At 40.2% G+C, this 19488-nt stretch overlaps 1 protein-coding gene across 4 annotated transcripts in view; it reads right to left on the minus strand.

The window, feature by feature from the left end:
- Positions 1 to 13043: 13043 nt before the first annotated feature.
- The window catches only part of LOC120457838 (retrovirus-related Gag polyprotein from transposon gypsy), a 442838-nt gene continuing 436393 nt past the window's right edge, over positions 13044 to 19488 (minus strand). For 2 of the 4 annotated variants that reach the window (XM_044006848.1, XM_044006847.1), the window contains 4 exons: positions 14993 to 15178; positions 14779 to 14936; positions 14487 to 14692; positions 13063 to 13278 (listed from right to left, as the gene is read on the minus strand). In XM_044006848.1, coding sequence (XP_043862783.1) covers positions 13135 to 13278; positions 14487 to 14692; positions 14779 to 14936; positions 14993 to 15178 — 694 coding nt within the window. In that variant the 3' untranslated portion in view covers positions 13063 to 13134. Of the gene's footprint in view, positions 13279 to 14486; positions 14693 to 14778; positions 14937 to 14992; positions 15179 to 19488 lie in introns of all 4 variants that reach the window. The other 2 variants (XM_044006845.1, XM_044006846.1) reach the window with 2 other exon arrangements.

Raw genomic sequence — 19488 nt, forward strand, 5'->3', positions numbered from 1 at the left:
GCTGGCTTCGTGATATACGTCACAAAATGCACTGGAAATAGCTATTCTTAGGCGAAACCTGGACACACGGGTACACTTTACATTTGTCTCCTGTGATTACAACTGAATGCAAGCGAAGACGAAGAAGAATCTGAAATAGTTTTGGCTGAATTACTTGACCAGCCCTCAGTATCAAAAAGAAGTTTATCCTGATCCATCAAAATCGACGCAAAAATTAATGGTGGTGCTGTACTCATTCAAGACGCTTCTCAATACAAGCATCTCGTTCTTCCCCCCAACAAAGTTAGTTGCATTGTCGTGGCCTTCTTCTTGTGCATATAAACCGTTTTAGACCATACAGGAAAGCAAATGTACAGAGATCTTTAATGAGCTCCAAATGTATCACCTTGCCTACAAAGCAAATGAAAACACACACGTAAGATGATTGTGTGGTGACCATTGAAGTCCAGCGAAGAGTTCTTCAGCCAACCATCTACCCGAGGAAGTCCAACTTGGTCAATAAAGGGTCTTTTGGTCGACGAAGTTTTAATGTCATGCCACAAATTATCCCGCTGAACCAGACGCAGCACCAGGCAAGTCCCACTTCGAATGTCAGTGACAAGGTATCGAATGCGGTTGCATAACTTATAGATCTTTCCAAACGTACTTTGCAAAGGACTCATCAAGCGCGGTGGGAAGAGCTCCTCAAGAAATAATATCTGCCGGACTTAAAGCATTTGGAATGTAGCGGCACTCCATTGTAGAGGTCGTGTCCTGGATTGCAGCTACTCTGTTTGCTACAAACACGTTGAGTCTTGATGGCTCCTCTCGATTCTAAGAATGCACCACAATTGAGTCTGAACAGCAGTAGAATTATTCTTCGAATACTGTCCATTTAGATATTTCCCCTATAAGTCGAAATCGAAGTTCAGCTCTAAAAAGCTAAAGTTTTGGCGTGTCTTGTTGAGGGTTGCTGTGAGGGCAGTGTAGAAGTCGTCCTTGGTGTTATCGTTGGCGTCTTCCGTATTGTATGATGTTTATATGTCTAGCTCTACATCTGAATCTGGCTGTCATGAGTCTATCAGAAATGGGTTCACAGGAGTGCAGTGTCTTTTTTATGCGCTTGGACACGTAAATCCCCACTCCGTATCTGCTGCCGCCATTGTTGCCACTGTGTAGGTCTAGATTGCTATTTGATGTTTTTGTTTCCAGCTACTTGGTGGGTTTGGTGGCTATTGGGGTTTGACTCCAGCTATTGCAATATGGAGTCTCTCCATCTCCGCCTCGAACTGTGCTAATCTAGATGGTTCTCTCAGAGTTCTAACGTTCCATTCGTGTCCGTTTTGATATGCCTACGGTCGTCATCGAATTTGGGGGGCCGTTTATGTTTAATTCTCTCGTATTTGTTTCGGTAATCGATTAAGTTTTTCGACCGATCTGGTGATTGGCCTGGTGCGGCTTATCCCAGTGATGGGGCTGCCACCTAACGTCATCGGGGAGTGGCGTCTACGGTGATGTCGCTTGTCGTAGAAAAGCGAACAGTCTGGTAACGCGCGTCAGGCCCTGCTGGGTGTGGTTGCTGTTCGCAGAACACAGGGTGCACTTGGTAACTATGTGGGAGACCCCTTTTTACTCCATATAGAGTGGAGAGGGGGTGAGGCGGTTGGTCAAGAGCTGCCGAAGATTGTTGCATCAGGCATTATGAATGGAAGAATACCCTCTAAAAGCTGGAAAAGTATATTTTTGAAAGGAAAGTTTGTGTGGCCATACTCTCGTCATGGGTGGGGTTTGAACGCCCAACCTCGTTGCGCTATCAGGTAGTTGCGCTATCCTTCATCGTCAAACTTCAAGAAGGAAGCTCCCCCCTCCGAAGCACTCTCTAAAGCGGCTGGTACATTTAAGCACTACTTCCTTAGATAGAAATTGACTCTGGACAAGAATGACTGATTATTAACAAAGGTTTACCTCTTTACCTAATTCGTGTGCAATAAGTGCTGAAGACGTGTTAGGCAATACAGAGGTTCGATGGCGTGCCTAATTGAATCTTAGGCCACCGTTTTAGTAAGCTGTAATTTTTCTTGTGACGAAGGCTAGGCTAAGATTCCCATTGAAGAAGAGACTGTTGCCTAGATCCGCAGGCACGGCAATAGCCGAAGTCGCACTGTCTCAATTGATTACCATTCTTTAGGAAATTTATACAAAGAGTGATTGATTTAGCTTTTGAAATCGATTTTCTTGCTTCACGTTCTTAAAACTCTGACAATATTTCTTCAGTGTCGGGAATCATTACAGAAAACACAGGTCGGACGGTTAGAACTTGTGGGGAAAAACGTTGACTTACTCATAAAAGATGTATGATTAGTTCCCACCTGGCGCATAGATTGTTATAGCGAAATCCATATTCTCCAGAATCCTGCATCGCTGCTCCAGAAATTATGCCATGTATTCCCACTTTGGAATTAAAATTCTGAAGGCTGGGTCCCGTTTGGCCTAACGGATCCTGCTTTTGGACATGTACTTGAAGCACCCCGCGATGTGCTCCTTTGTTTCCAATCCATGACCGTTGAAGAATTTACGTTGCAGCATTAGCATTTTAATGTACTTAGCCCCAGAATCTCAGTCACATGAGTCTGAAGAACCAAACGCCGATTATTAAATCTGTTTTGTAACAATTCCAAAGCTAAATCGTAGTTGCTTTGCGAAATTTTTAGCAAGCGAATAGTTTCCAACGCATAGCCCGACATATATGATCCTAGATGCTTTAGCATAGCTATGTTTCTGAAATCCGCTGTGGGTTTAGGCGTACTGAAAAAATGTAGCAAATAGGTTTGCTGCAACTAAATCATTTGAGAGAGGTATATTGTCAAAATAGGAAATGGGCTAATATCATTATAATATTCAGTGCTGTTTTAGAAATATGGAAGATGCAGTTCGAATATCACTTTAAATATTCTTTAAATAGTCTGTTATACTATTATTCAGGTAGGAAAGCCTAAGAGTGTTGCATAAGTCAGCTTCTTAGAAAGAATGATAGCAATCCGTGTCCCCACTACGGTTCTGTTGGCTAAGCGAGGCATCAACAAACTAGTGGGGCAATTTAATTCATTAGAATTGGGTGACAACTATCAGGGTGGGATACACGATTGCTTTGGAAATCCTGGTAGTTGCACGCAAAAATTTTACAGTTAGACACAAAGGAGCCATGTTTTAGAAAGAATAATCACATCAGCATCAAAGGCAACTACTAACTGTTTTATAGTGTATGGACGTAAAAACAATTAATTTTTGGAGCATTTTGTGAAGTTAGCCTCAGACTTACATACATACACACACAAATAACATATACAGTATGTTCAGTATTAGTCCCAAAGTATTACCAAATAAAATAAATTACCAAATGTCTCCAGGAATCCTAGAGGACTCTCGAGGAATTTTCAATACAAATCGGCGAGGAATTTCCATACAACAGGCGTGCGTAGCGAGGAATTCGAAGTACCCGAGGAATATCTGAGGAATTTCCGGAGAATATCAAAAAATAAGCAAGGGTTATCCCGAGGAATACTACAGAAATTCCTAGGGAATTTCTCGGGAATTCCTCGGAATTTCCTCAAGTATTCTCTTCGTAAATTACTCGGGAAAATACATGTAAATCCAGAAAAATCTCCCAAAAAACGTAAAAAAATTATTTAAATGATAAATTCAATTTTTATTTTTTATTCCATTAATTTTTTCCTATTTTTGTTTGCATTCTTTTTGACACATGTTAGTGCGTGGGGCAAGGCCTTCTCCGGTGGCTACTGGGCTGGCCTTCTAATGTGATTATGCTCTCAGTAAAGAGAAATATTTGAATAATATTAATATCATGTAGCTTGGAATGCAATTATCTTTGCTTATTTATCAATGCGTTGAAAATTTTCTAACCACCACTTGACACGTTCTACAATTGAATGCAAATGCAAAAGAAGAAAAGTGACCGAAACGGAAACCGAAAATTCTAACAGACACGCAGGGTATATTCGACCGTAATGATCCCGGGTAATTAGAATTCCATAGGCAAACAATTAAACACGGACGCATTGGCGTTGCCTAAAGCGACAGTTTAATTTATATCAAAATTTAAAATCCCTAAATCAACAAAAAAAATATAAATTAAATACACACTTAAAAATATAAAAAATATCCCACCAATTATTAGAACGGTATTCAGAAGTCTATATATAGCGTTTTTTTCATCTCATCTTATCTCTCACTCTCATTTTCGGTCACTGCTCCGAACTAATAACAAATATGAACTTCGAACTTAGGCAGAAGTTTTGGGTACTGAAGGCTATACATATACATACATTCAAATATATATAAGTTATTAAGTGGAGTGGGAGGTTGGCAATAATATATCCCTCGCCGTTGTCTCCCAGTGTAGGTAGCCGGTTGGCTGTTGCTGGTTGTCCAGTGGGGGGCCGGTTGGCCGTCCTGTTTCTATGATGAAATAGGATGATTACGTTGGAAGGAGACTGTCCTTTAATACCGCTGGCCTAGAGACTCAGCCGGTATATTTTGTAATAAAAAGGTTTAACGGCTAAGGATGAGACTGTGGGAACAGTTCAAGCATTCTGACTGTAGAGTCAATTATACTAGAAAACTCAGACAGATTAGTCGAGTGCCTAATCAGGCCATACTGTTCCCATACTAATACATTCCCGTCTAACACCGGGATGTATTTTGCATGCGAGAAGTCGGTGGCGCTTGCGGTGGTTAGAAGTATGATGGATACTACGGCATGGATGGATACTTACGTTGGAAGGAGACTGTCCTTTAATACCGCTGGCCTAGAGACTCAGCCGGTATATTTTGTAATAAAAAGGTTTAACGGCTAAGTGTCGGAGTTTCGTTATATGAGCTTGTGCTCTTTATTAATTGAATATAAAATCAGAACTGAACTTAAGAACTAACAAAAGCTCATGCATGACCGGATGCCCGTGGCAGACCGCTGACCATGCACATTTTGCAGAAGTCATACGATCGCTGCTAGCCAATGGGACAAAGCCACGGCCCATAAGGGCGCAATATGTTGGCTCAGCTCTCGGGCCAATTAGGGTGGACCCAATTTGGGGTGGACCATACATGAGTGGAGTAATAATTATAATATTAAATGCTTAATATTAATAAATTATGGGTAATAAAATGATTAATATTAATAGGAGGAATAAAAATAGGCCTGCTGATGCTAACCTGGGAGTTCGTTGTTAACTACTCCCCCCTTAAATTAGACGCCGTCCTCGGTGACAGCCAATTCGTCAATGGATTTTTGCAACTGGGATGCCTCCCGTTTGCGCCTGCAGTGTTGTTGCAGCAGGACCAAGCCGCATAACGTGAAGCTAACGGCGACTCCCGCGACGAACCAGATTTTTAGTGCACCTCCCGCGGACACGTCCTCTCTGAGCTCCTGCATCAGCCGCAGGTTGTGCTCGTTCATCCGCTGTAGTAGCGGCAGACACAGTATTTGATCATGTCCGGTGATGTTGAGTAATGGGGAGGCCGCGATTCCAGGGCTCTTATCCACAGCGTAATTGAGGTTCAAATACACTGAGCCGTTGATGACTGCCTTCCGTTCGAAAGGTAATAAGGTGGGTCCCTATTACGGTTGTTGTAGGCCCGTCATCGATAGTAATCCTCGTAAATTTCTCGTTGACGATTATTACTCCATCGTCCACGATTGTAAGGGGCTCTAGATTGCTGGGCTGCGTCCGGCATGTAGCCACACCGCCGGCATGTAACTGCCTGGCGCAGGTGTCGTGAACCGCCTTTTTGCAGAACGTGGCCAAGTTGGTAGACGCGCAATCTAAAACTGCTAGGACTCCGTCATCACATTCCGCCAAGACGTTTTCTTCAATTTGTAACATGGTATGGTAGTGAGCAACAGGAAAGAGCAGGACTTTTTTACAAATAAACTTAACTTTAGGATATTGAACAATTACATGGATAAAAATATTAGATTGAAAAATCTTAATCTTAGATACATCCATAAGACTAACTATGGGGACCTCTGTGAGCTGTTCGTCGAAGATAGATTTAAGTTCATTGTGATTAAAAATAACTGGATTTATCATATTGTTTTTTGCGAGTGTGATTGTGAGCATGCAATTTTGTATTTCTGAAATTAGTATTCTATTTCTGGCTAAGAGGGTCTCGAAAAGGTGGCCGGCGTCAACCAACCCGTCCCTTTTCTCTTTGAGGATTCTGTTTACTGTGTCTGTGAGTTGGTTAATATGTTTTTGTGTTTCAGTGTTTATTACTACATGCCTATTGTTTGCCTCTATTAGGGCTGCTTCGTTAGTTTTGATTCTAAAGAGGTTCTCCGCGTCGGGCGTGCCCGCCACGACCTTGAGTGCCGAGCCCAGGAAATCCAGGCTCCTGGCCATTCTACGGTGCACGGTAATTTCATCCAGCATGTTCTGGGCATGGTTGATGTCGACTTCCAGAAGTCGGTGACTCGCGCGCTTGCGGTGGTTAAAAGTATGATGGATACTACGGCAAGCCTGTGGAAATTATAGCAAATGGTGAGTGTTTAATATAAGGATGAATGTGGCAGATGAAATGCCTATTTGATATTGTCCTTATGGACCACCCTCCCCCTAATGAGAACAGATGTTCCCAGATCTGCTTCCACACGCTCTTCTGAATAAAGCGGAGTCAATTTGTTACCTAACCTTTTGTTGTTACGTAGGTGTACTTTTTCACCAACTTCAAAGATTCGGTTTTGTCTAGAAGGGTTAATTCTGTCCAGGTTAGCTTGTTGTGCCTTGTCAATTCTATCTTTGATTGCCAACATGATCTCGTCATTGCCAGCGTGGATAACCTGCACTGGTCTAAACTTTGTGACCGAATGTAGCGACCTGTTGTATTCTATCGTAGCCCGTGAGATCAATTCCACAGTATCCTCTATTTTTGTTATCAATTTTGAGGCATCTGGCGATTTCTGCCAGTGTACTGTGAAACCTTTCAATTTGGCCATTGGAGCTACTGTGTAGCGGTGGCGCATTGACAACATCGATGCTGTATTGGTTTTTAAGCAACGACGTGATTGTCTCAGAGTTGAAAGAGGCTTCGTTGTCGCAGTATATGGTTTTGATATTTGGGTAGAAGTTTACCAATTGGAGAATAGGGGCTCGTACATCGATGATTGCCCTAGAAACTAAGGGTTGTACGATGGCGAATTTGGACAATTTGTCAATACAGGTTAAGAAGATTTTTCTGTCAGTGGAAAATATGTCGATATGCAACATTTCTCCAACGTATTAAGGTATAGGGGTATTTCCTAATTCCTGTTTCTTAGGATGGCGGTCGTATTTGGCTTTATTGCAGACTCTGCAATTTGCGACCACTTCGCTAGCTAGTTTAGACATATTCGGGAAGTATTTATCCCGGAGGATTTGTTTAGCGTTCTCTTGTGCAGCCCGATGGGCGCGATTGTGCTCGGTGTTAGTGATTTCAAGCTGTTCATTGACGTTGGTAATATCACTGACGAAGGCTTTACAATGCCAAAACTTTGTCGCAGGGAACTCCTGCCTCAAGGCATGTTGAATACGCGCCAGGGTAGGGAAATCACAGTGAATCGCGTTCACGACATTGGCGTTAACAATTTCTTTAACGGATTCTACAAGCGAGTCTTTGTCATTAAAGTTAATGATATGGCGAGTTCTATTTCCGAAGATTATGAAGTCTCGCCGAAGCGGTTGGTTTGCTTCTTCCAAAATGATTTGGTTTCTGAAGCAGTTCAGAGGTTTGTCTGTGGTTTCTATAGTGTACGAAAGGGAAAGCTCACTATGCACCGTGGCTGCATCGGACTGGGCCTCAGCCTCTAAGTTGTTCAGGGGTTGTCGAGATAGCGCGTCCGCTACCAGGTTTTGTTTTCCCGGTGTGTAAAATACTTTCCCGTTGTTCTCATCAATAAATGCTTTCCATCGCTTAATCTTAGCGTTGGTGTTTTTCTCGGATACCGCGTATGTGAGGGGCTGGTGATCTGTAAAGATCCTTACCTCTTTGGTACCGTATAGGTAATTTTGAAGTTTGCCTATTGCCCAGACTATCGCCAACAATTCTCTTTCGTTGGTGGCGTAGTTCAGTTCGCAGTCTTTCAGCGTACGAGAGATCATGGTGATGGGCCTCTTGTTCTGGGACAATACCGCGCCTATACCACTGCCTGAAGCGTCGGTGGTTAGGTCAAATGGTAATTTGAAATCGGGGTACGTCAAAATGACATCTTCTGATGCTAGGATGTTACGCAGGTGATCAAACGCATTGCGCTGGGTTTCATCAAATGTAACAGGAACTTTTTTCGACATGTTTTTACTCACTGTACCGTTTTCCCCTTTGAGAATATGAGTGAGAGGCCTGGCAATGGAGGCAAAATTCTTCACAAAGCTTCTGTAAGGCTAAACAGATTTTTGGGTTCGGGGAACTCTTGTATTGCCCTGACTTTTTCAGGGTCTGTTTTCGTTCCCCCCCTAGTGACTATGACCGGCATTACATTTCTTAGCTCCTTTACGGGCTTAAGGTAATTCTTTGCCTCCCCCGTGTCGATAAGTATTTTTAGTGTTCTACCAGCCAACTATCGTTCGATGAACGACAGGGGCTGTCCTCTTGGGGCTTGCTTTGGAATTGCTTAGGAATGAAGTGTGGATTTTTATCCTCTCCTTTCCATTGCTTTCCCTGAAATTTATTAGTACGCCTGTTGCCATCGTGCACAAGAGCCTTGTCTTCGATGGCCTTCGCGTATGACGCCGCGAATGCACTTCTTTCAATGCTATTTTCAGCCTCCCGCGCAAGCGCTAACGCAGTCGTAAGGTCTTTTGGTTGTGCTGGTAGCACCAGTGCTTTGAGCGGTCTTTTCAGCCCAGCAATAAATGCGTGTAGGGCATCGTCCCTAACCTCCTTATTTAAGATAGTTGCCGTGTCCGCACTATGCGACATAACTATTTTGTTCGTGACGAGCGTGAGTTTCCTCTCGACTTCGTCATAGTATGCCATAAGATCGGCATCACGTTGTTGAACCATCTCGAGATTTTGACGTAATACTCGTAGGGACGTTTTGTCCGCGTATGTGCAGTCCAGCCTAGCCAGAATTGCATCGAAATTTAGCACAGTATTATGTGACGTGAGGAGCGCTCGTGCGTTACCACAAATTTTGTTTTTAATAATTACCACTGCTTCATAGTGGGTCTCGCTGCCCTTGTATCTCTTGAATACCTCGTACGCATCTGATGCGGCCTGCCTCCAAGACACGTATTCATCGTGGCTGCCGCTAAAGGTTGGGAGCGATTTCACAATATCTAACTTGACATCACACTTTATGCTGGGGTCCGGCGTTACCCTTTCATAAACTTCTACTTGGGGTGCCTGCACAGTTAACGAGCTGACCTGGTTTCTAACTGATTCAATTTCTGCCCGCCAACGCTGCTCCTGTGCGGTTAGCGCGGCGTTGACGGCATTTGTTATAAGCGCTTGGACCATTTCTGCATTCATTTCTGATGAGTCTGGTTGTCTCACTGCGGGGCAAAATCCGATTTCTTCACTATCGTCACTGTCTACTTCTTGCTTCACTTCCCTATACTCCCAATTCATCGGCCGCAAATGAAGCTGAGTGAATTAATTGGCAGTAATATGGGTGGCGAATAAAGGTAAAATTTGCGTTTCGCGTACCGCTTTTAGTTGGCCAACACTTGTAGCTAAGTCAGGGTTTGGCGACGATGTACAATATTTTAGAGGAGTCACAACACAGTGGGCGAAGTATAACAAATTTGAGAGAAAATATAATAATAAACCCGAAGAATTTATATGTGTAAAACTTAGTGGAGTGGAGTCACAGAAAATTCGAGAAAACATCACAATAAAAACGCTGAGTTATACAACCCAAGAAAAATTCCAGTTGGGAAATGGTTGGAGCGAAGCACAGGCTTAGCAAACACACAGATACACTGGGCACAAAATTTCTACGTTTCTTTATTTAAAATTAGACACATGCAAATTAAATAAATTCACAGAATACTCCAGGGGAAAGGTGCGGGGCATAATCGCCACACAAAAATGCAAAGAAATATATATATCGGGATTTTACACTGCACGGAATTTTTATTGGCGAGGTATGCAGAACTCACAGGCACACTTTATTTATTCGTTTATTACAGTATCATGACCTGGTGCTATCTTAGTCGCACAGTCACTTACATTTTATGATCTTCAGGGTAGGTTCGAAGAGTAGTTGGGCGTCAGTTATTAAGTGGAGTGGGAGGTTGGCAATAATATATCCCTCGCCGTTGTCTCCCATTGTAGGTAGCCGGTTGTCCAGTGGGGGGCCGGTTGGCCGTCCTGTTTCTATGATGAAATAGGATGATTACGTTGGAAGGAGACTGTCCTTCAATACCGCTGGCCTAGAGACTCAGTCGGTATATTTTGTAATAAAAAGGTTTAACGGCTAAGTGCCGGAGTTTCGTTATATGAGCTTGTGCTCTTTATTAATTGAATATAAAATCAGAACTGAACTTAAGAACTAACAAAAGCTCATGCATGACCGGATGCCCGTGGCAGACCGCTGACCATGCACATTTTGCAGAAGTCATACGATCGCTGCTAGCCGATGGGACAAAGCCACGGCCCATAAGGGCGCAATATGTTGGCTCAGCTCTCGGGCCAATTAGGGTGGACCCAATTTGGGGTGGATCATACATGAGTGGAGTAATAATTATAATATTAAATGCTTAATATTAATAAATTATGGGTAATAAAATGATTAATATTAATAGGAGGAATAAAAATAGGCCTGCTGATGCTAACCTGGGAGTTCGTTGTTAACTTATATACACAAATATCAAATGTTTTGGCCAAATTGAAGAATCAATAATTGTTGGAAAATGTCCGTCTGAAAGCTCAACCTTAAACGAAGAAATCATACATATCTGTTAAAAGATGTACTTAGAGACAAACAATTCGGTTGAAAAAAAAATATTAAACTTTTAACTTTGGTTAGTTCGAATATCGTCTGGGGCTGTTGGGTTAAGACGGGAGATGAAGATATAATTACAGCAGGTAAAGCTAAATATCGGTTTTGAACGCTTCATCTCTATTCCAAAAATAGAATTTCCGGGGTTTCCATGTAGGCAGGTACAACTGACTTCTGTTACATACGTGGCCGATTATATGAGCAAAGGTTCTGTCGAAACTGAAACCTGCGGTGCAGATGTAGGCGCTGATTGAAGAGTGGAGACGCTTAGATTGAGCCCTGCCACTGCTTTTCGATTTCGTAACGGAATACATTATTTTTTATTATTACTATTTTTGTCTGACTTTTAAACTCGGGTATTAGACCAGCACTGTGCTCGAAGTCAAGACATTTCAGGTGAACATAAGGCTGCCAAGATTAGATTTTGCCAATGATATATGGAACAAGCAAAAGAATTTTAATGTAATTTAAATGTTTATATTAGCGTAGATATTGGCGAACTATAAACAAAATGTAACAAAAATCGAGATAATACAGCTTGTGAAGCTATGTGCTTTTGAGTGCGAGAAATAGGAAAAGAGTGATCGGGATACAACAAAAAGACCATTGATTTTGCCGTAAACCCAAGCTCAAGAATAAAGCATTGAGGCAAACACAAAATTTTGTGTCGATATTTTGTCACTGTCAGAAGTCAATCTCTTATTTTACGATCTAAACGTATTGTAATGATTAAGACCACTAACACTCCGAACAGGTAAAAAAAACGTAATTAAAAGCCTTAATTGATGACGTCTTTTCTAAATGAATTATTAATAATAAATGATGCAATTTTGATGTTTTGTAGAGAAAATAAGGAAAGGGAAATAAAATACAATGAATTAGTGAAAGATATGTACTTCGTGTTGGATCTAATTTGTTTTACATAAGATGATGCTGGCCAACTATTCATAGTCAAACATACAAAAGTAAATACATAGGGCATCTTTACCAGTATATTATATTTTTTATTGTATTTATAGCAATTGTTATGCAGTATGAAAGAAGTCAAGGCAAGTGCACATCACTTGGCGTCGACTTTTCGACGGTCAGAAAAATTCCTCAAAGCCATAGGAATGATGTAGACAACTCCAAAAGTTTTTGGCATGAGGCTATATAACTTTACAATTGAGAATTAAAATTGTCATGGGGTAGCCGGTCCTTAGAAGGTATCAGCGGGCTAGTTGATCATTTCACTGCATTCGACTTAAGTTACCCTTTGGCACGGAAGCGCATCCAGCTTGTTTAAGTATTTTACTTTTTCGGATATTTTGCCCCATAGGTCAGAGTCGTAACACCATATGGACGTAAGTATAGTGTTGTTATACCTGCGCCAAGTATACCTGTTACTCGTAAAGTAAGAGGGATATTATTTTCGTTGAGTATATAACAAGCAGAAGAAAGCGTTTACGACCATATAAAGTATGTTTATTCATGATTAGTCATGATCTAGTCACGATCTAGTCATGTCCGTCTCTACGACCGTCTGTCTTTCCGTCCGCATAAACGCCTCGATCTCAGGAACTAGGTTCACTGGCCAGTATGTAGGTATACCCACGAGTACGTAGTTGAGCTTTCCTTTTGCTTTGATTATTGAACTATAGTGCATTTACTGCAAAGGCATCTAAGCTTCGTCTTCATGATTACAGCCAATTTTTTTTTGCTATATTGACATATGCTTTAAAGTTTTGGAATCTGGTGTTTAAAGACTATTGCCATCGAATTCAACTGGTGTTCAACCTGGAGGTCCAAGTGTTGATCTGATTCTTTGCAATTTATTTACTATTACTTACAAACCTGTTCGATAAATAAATAATAAATAAATTTTTTAAATCTCAACTGACTGGAAGTAAATTTCTTCTTAAATTCTCAAGTTCATCATTACGAACGATTTAGCAATAGCAAAATTAATACTTTTTATCCATCTAAGCTGGTGATTCCACTTCAGTATAGCGTCAAAAGGACGCTATCCTTTTCAAGGATATTAAATAAATAACACACATGTCAAAATCTTATTCCCCTAGTCATTTCATAAACATCAACAGTTGATCTTTGTAAAGAATTATTTAAAGCAAAAATAACTGATGCGAATTTATTTACATGTTCTTCAAAATATACTTTTTTTATTCAGCTGGGACTCTGCTTTTATCCACTTCTGGTTTTGTATCATCCGGATCCAAGCTTAAGCATTCTGCAAAAAATTGCTCCATAGAAGAATATACATGTTCGAGTACACCGCTTAAGTCGTGGCCTTCATCTGCATAAGTCTGAAAAACAAAAATTGTCAGTATATTGTACATGATTTTTATACCCGTTACTCGTAGAGTAAAAGGGTATACTAGATTCGTTGAAAAGTATGTAACAGGCAGAAGGAAGCGTTTCCGACCATATAAAGTATATATATTCTTGATCAGGATCAATAGCCGAGTCGATCTGGCCATGTCCGTCTGTCCGTCCGTCTGTCCGTCTGTCCGTCCGTATGAACGTCGAGATATCAGGAACTACAAAAGCTAGAAAGTTGAGATTAAGTATACAGACTCCAGGGACATAGACGCAGCGCAAGTTTGTCGATTCAGGTTGCCACGCCCACTCTAACGCCCACAAACCGCCCAAAACTGCCACGCCCACATTTTTGAAAAATGTTTTAATATTTTTTCATTTTTACATTGGTCTTGTAAATTTCTAACGATTTGCAAAAAAACTTTTTGCCACGCCCACTCTAACGCCCACAAACCGGCCAAAGCTGCCGCGCCCACACTTTTGAAAAATGTTTTGATATTTTTTCATTTTTGTATTAGTCTTGTAAATTTCTATCTATTTGCCAAAAAACTTTTGGCCACGCCCACTCTAACGCCCACAAACCGCCAAAAACTGTCCTTCGCACTTACACTAGCTGAGTAACGGGTATCAGATAGCCGGGGAACTCGACTATAGCGTTCTCTCTTGTTTTTTATATACCCGTTACTCGTAGAGTAAAAGGGTATACTAGATTCGTTGAAAAGTATGTTACAGGCAGAAGGAAGCGGTTCCGACCATATAAAGTATATATATTTTTGATCAGGATCGATAGCCGAGTCGATCTGGCCATTTCCGTCTGTTCGTCTGTCTGTGTATGAACGTCGAGATCTCATGAACTACGAAAGCTACAAAGTTGAGATTAAGCATACAGACTCCAGAGACATAGACGCAGCGCAAACCGCCCAAAACTGCCACGCCCACACTTTTGAAAAATGTTTTGATATTTTTTCATTTTTGTATTGGTCTTGTAAATTTCTATCGATTTGCCAAAAAACTTTTTGCCACGCCCATATAACGCCCACAAACCGCCCAAAGTGCCACGCCCACACTTTTGAAAATTTTTTTGATTTTTGTTTTAGTCTTGTAAATTTCTATCGATTTGTTAAAAAACTCTAACTCCCACAAACCGTCAAAAACTGTCAGTGTTGAAGACTATAGCGTTCTCTCTTGTTTTTACCTGGTATCGAAAGAGAATATTGGCGCTTGTTAATGATTTTGCTAATTGCACTCCATGGACAAAAGGAGCTGTAGTATCTGCTAGACCGTGAATCAAAAAATATGAATTGGATTTAATTAGACGTGCCTTTTGAGTTGCATCTGCTTCAACATAGCCTTTAAAATTTTCAGCAGGGAGGCCTAATATACGCTCAGTAAACGCTGAATCTGTTGGGAGAGAGTTATTAATAATTAAATTAGGTTGTTGTAAATTTACAGATGTAGCTTTTTTAATTATTAATGTTAGTACTTACTTGAATATAGCCAATCTGCAGTAGGAGAAACTGCGATTCCACATTTAAATACGTCCTGTTGAGTACCGAGAGCCATTGAGGTTACATAACCTCCATAGCCCCACCCCCACATACCTACTCTAGTTTCATCTAAAAAACCTATAGTGTTCAACAAATATCTAAAAAAGTAAACCTTTTACATAAATTGTAAATATAATAAAATAAAAGTACTCACCCAAGAACAGAAATTTGATCTAATACTTCTACTCCTCCTAAATGACGATATAGTGTTTTTTTACTTTGACCCTTGGACCCTCGTACATCTAGGCGGATATAGACAACATCATTTCTTGATGACATGTATGTACCCCAGTCGATCTTAAACTTCTCAGAAACGGATTCTGAGCCGGGACGTCCATTGCTGAAAGAAAATCCATATATTTTAAGCATTCTTAATTAGTAATAATTAAAATTTTATAAACAAATAATTTCATTCGAATACTTGTTAATATGTTTTTTTTTTGAGCGCGAGACTCACATCCACACCTCCCACCCAACAAACCAAGGGGCGCCCCCGTAAATCTTACGGCTTGACTCGCGGATGCGATATTGAGAAGAGAGAAGTCGAGTTCCCCAACTATCTGATACCCGTTACTCAGCTAGTCTAAGTGTGAAGGAGAGTCTTCAACACTGACAGTTTTTGACGGTTTGTGGGCGTTAGACTGGACGTGGCAAAAAGTTTTTTGGCAATTCGATAGAAATTTACAAGACTAATACAAAAATAAAAAAATATCAAAACTTTTTTCAAAAGTGTGGGCGTGTCAGTTTTAGGCGGTTTGTGTTCTTTAAAGTGGGCGTGGCAACATGAATCGACAAACTTGCGCTGCGTCTATGTCCCTGGAGTCTGTATGCTTAATCTTTGCAGCTTTTGTAGTTCCTGAGATCTCAACGTTCATACGGACGGACAGACAGACGGACGGACAGACGGACATGGCCAAATCGACTCGGCTATTGATCCTGATCAAAAATATATATACTTTATATTGTCGGAAACGCTTCCTTCTGCCTATTACATATTTTTCAACGAATCTAGTATACTTTTTTACTTTACGAGTAACGGGTAAAACAAGGGAGAATGCTATATATGAGTTCCCCGACTATCCGTAATTCTCACATTTTTCTTTTGATATTGATAGAAATAGGGAAAACAAGAATTGATTGAAAAAAAATTAGAAAAATGTTTCAAATGGGTGGGCGTTTTTCGGCAAATGTACAGGGCTAATAATAAAAGGAAAAAATTGAAACACATTTTTCAAAACTGTGGGCTTTGGCCGGTTTGTGGGCGTTAGAGTAGACGAAGCAAACAACTTTTTGTCATATCGATAGAAATTTGCAAGACAAATACAAAACTGAAAATATATCAAAAAATTTTCCAAAAGTGTGGGTGTATCAGTTTTGGGCAGCTGGAGTGGGAGTTTTTTTGCAAATCGATAGAAATTTACATGACTCGTAGATCCATTTTGCCATGCCCACTCGAAGACCGACAAACCGCTTTTTCTCGCGCTTCTACGTTCTGTAATTATGTAATACATAATATGTATACGGATTTACTTTCGCAGCCCATGCATGCGCGCATCAATGCCAAATTTCGCTCCAAAAACCAAAATAAAATCTATTTGTTTGAAATCCCTAAATATAAATCGTTTTTTCATTTCGTAAAAAATTGCTAAAGAAGGTTATTAGCGCAACAACTATTTTTTTTTTTTATTAAATATTACTATTTAAAAGAAACCAAGAAAAAGGAAGATAATACATTGATGTATTGATATTGTATGAAAAATTTTCGATATTTTTTTATAGTATAATTTATTTACAATTCAAAGGATATGCAACAACAAAATGGCCTGCAAAACGCCCAAAACTGCTACGCCCACCGTCTTAAAAATTAAATTTTTGTTTTTTTATTTGTGTTGAAAGTAAATATCGATCATTTGAAGCAAAGTATTTTATTTGATAGTCAAATTTACTTATTGTAATCTTTCGATTTTCTCGTTTCATGTTTCGTTTTGTGACTTTATTCAACCAGACCTGTGGTTTATGAGCGCTTAGCATTTTAAAAGGTCTACCAAATAAGTATGATCTAAAATATTTTGTTTCCCAAACCATTGCAAAAGGTTCTTTATCAATGATGGCATAGCTAGTTATCTCAGAACTATAAACCAATTCATCGGCGGATCCGCCAATCGCAATCGGAGCCTGGAGACGAAAAAAAAAGTCCTTGGTATGTTTTAGAAACCGAAACTTACATATTTTAATATTTTTCAGATTTGCACGAATGACAAAAAAAACGTTCTGTCCCAAGCAGCACACCCAACGAAACGAGTGGTTTTGCTTATCTTGATGTCCATATTTGACCATTTGGGATTGTTGATTAACATGATTCATAAAGAAATTTGGTGTACAGGAATAGGCTGGGACGAGATCCTACTGGCACGTAAGTTTGTATTCTGGACGAAATGGAAAAACTTGCATTTCCAAGCCGCAACCATTTAAGTTTTATGGCACTACTCTCCAATAGTCCATGTCGCTGACATCAGTGAACCACCCACCTTTGTAAACGCCAGTGAATTCGTATATGGTTCCATTTGCCTTTTTCGTTTAGGAAAGGATGACGGTACTACAGTATCAGTGGTTTCAGCAAAATACAAAGTGGCTCCGGTTCAGGCTCTTCATATTTATAGACGGCTTGCTTAAACGCAAAACTCGTAATATGAAAACCGATCAATATAGAAATCAATAAAGAAACCATCTTATTCTTAACGAAGCCTTTATTTTATTCCGTTTTGCACGAAAATTTTTTCAGAAATGTCAAAACAACTCTGTTTCGAAACTCCCGAAAGTAGCTAACTTCACTAACTTCATGTCTCCACGAGAAAAACCGAGAAAATATTTTCATTGCAATCATAGCGGACGATGTTCTCCCAAGGAACCTTTAACCCAAAGGACCAATTATAGAAGTACAGATAAATATGGTCCGGTCCGATCGGTTTCTATAAAAACTCTACATGGCGTCGTCATCCGACCAGCAAAAAAAAACTGCTGTTCAGTCTAAGTAAGCCGATGTAGCTGTTTACGTGGGGGAAATGTTTATGTTTTGATGTTATGTTTCTGAACCATAAATATTTTTTAATAAACAACTTTTAATTTGGCTGCATCAGCTATATTACAAAAGACTATGGGGAAAGTTATTAGTTTGTTGGTCGGTTTGTAGTCGGTATGCCAAAAAATTTGTTTGTCACGCCCACCCCTACGACCACAAACCGCCGAATAAGCCGTATAAGCATACGCCCACAGTTTGGAAAAAAGTGTTGGAATTGTTTCCTTATATTATTAGTCTTGTAAATTTCCTTCGATAAGCTAAACAACCGCGAAAATCTGCAACGCCTACACTTTTGAAAAAATTTATGTTTTTGTTATTTTATTATTTTTCTCCCCCAATATTTCAGAAAATGTTAAAATTTTTTGTTCCCCATTCCACTAGCTGCATAACGGGTATCTTTTAGGTTGTGCACGCGAGAACGCCCAAGAACCTGTGTTATCTTATTCTATTAGAATACCCTACTTAGTCTACCGCTAAGCAAAGTGAGACCGCGACTAAGGTATTAGATTTTCAATAATATACCAAAGTACACAGTGTAGTTCACAAAAGACTCGACATACTGTAGCAGTCTGTGAACAAGAACAATAGCCCGCTCAAACAAAAACAACATGTAGGGGGTCTGTAGGGCCACGCAGCCTTATAAACATATAACTAAATCATTATCAGTTAATAATCTAACCCAACTTTTTCGACAAATATTCCAACTACCGCAGTTTCCCAGTTCGTTCATCAGATGAATTGAATACCTGATCAACTCATACCGAACAAACGGTGTTTGACAGAAGACCGTAATTTTTAGAGCCATTGAACTACAAGTCATCGAGGATGCGGAAAGGGTCTGCCAAATAGGTTTTCACAACGAGTGGTTAACTTTAGCCAAAATAATTTATTAGTTTATTCACAAGCAATGGAACCACAATAAAACAAGAGAGAACGCTATAGTCGAGTTCATGTCTGATACCCGTTACTCAGCTGGTGGAAGTGAGAAGGAGAGTCTTAAACACTGACAGTTTATGGCAATTTGTGGGCGTTAGGGTGGGCGTGGCAAAAAGTTTTTTTGCAAATCGATAGAAATTTACAAGCCTAATACAAAAATGAAAAAATATCAAAACATTTTTCAAAAGTGTGGGCGTGTCAGCTTTGGGCGGTTTGTGGGCGTTAGAGTGGGCGTGGCAACATGAATCGACAAACTTGCGCTGCTTCTATGTCTTGGGAGTCTATATGCTTAATCTCAACTTTCTAGCTTTTGTAGTTCCTGAGATCTCGACGTTCATACGGACGGACAGACGGACAGACGGACGGACAGACGGACGGACAGACGGACATGGCCAGATCGACTCGGCTATTGATCCTGATCAATAATATATATACTTTATATGATCGGAAACGCTTCCTTCTGCCTGTTACATACTTTTCAACAAATCTAGTATAACCTTTTACTCTACGAGTAACGGGTATAAATACTAATTAACGCTTAGTCTGTGATAAAATTTTCATGACCCTAGCAAGGCATGTAATTCAAGTGTTCAAATGTTACGACAAATTGCCCAACGAGAAGGTCTTTTGAAGAC

The sequence above is a fragment of the Drosophila santomea genome, unplaced genomic scaffold, assembly GCF_016746245.2.
Source record: "Drosophila santomea strain STO CAGO 1482 unplaced genomic scaffold, Prin_Dsan_1.1 Segkk83_quiver_pilon_scaf, whole genome shotgun sequence".
In the NCBI taxonomy this organism is placed as follows: Eukaryota; Metazoa; Arthropoda; class Insecta; order Diptera; family Drosophilidae; genus Drosophila; species Drosophila santomea.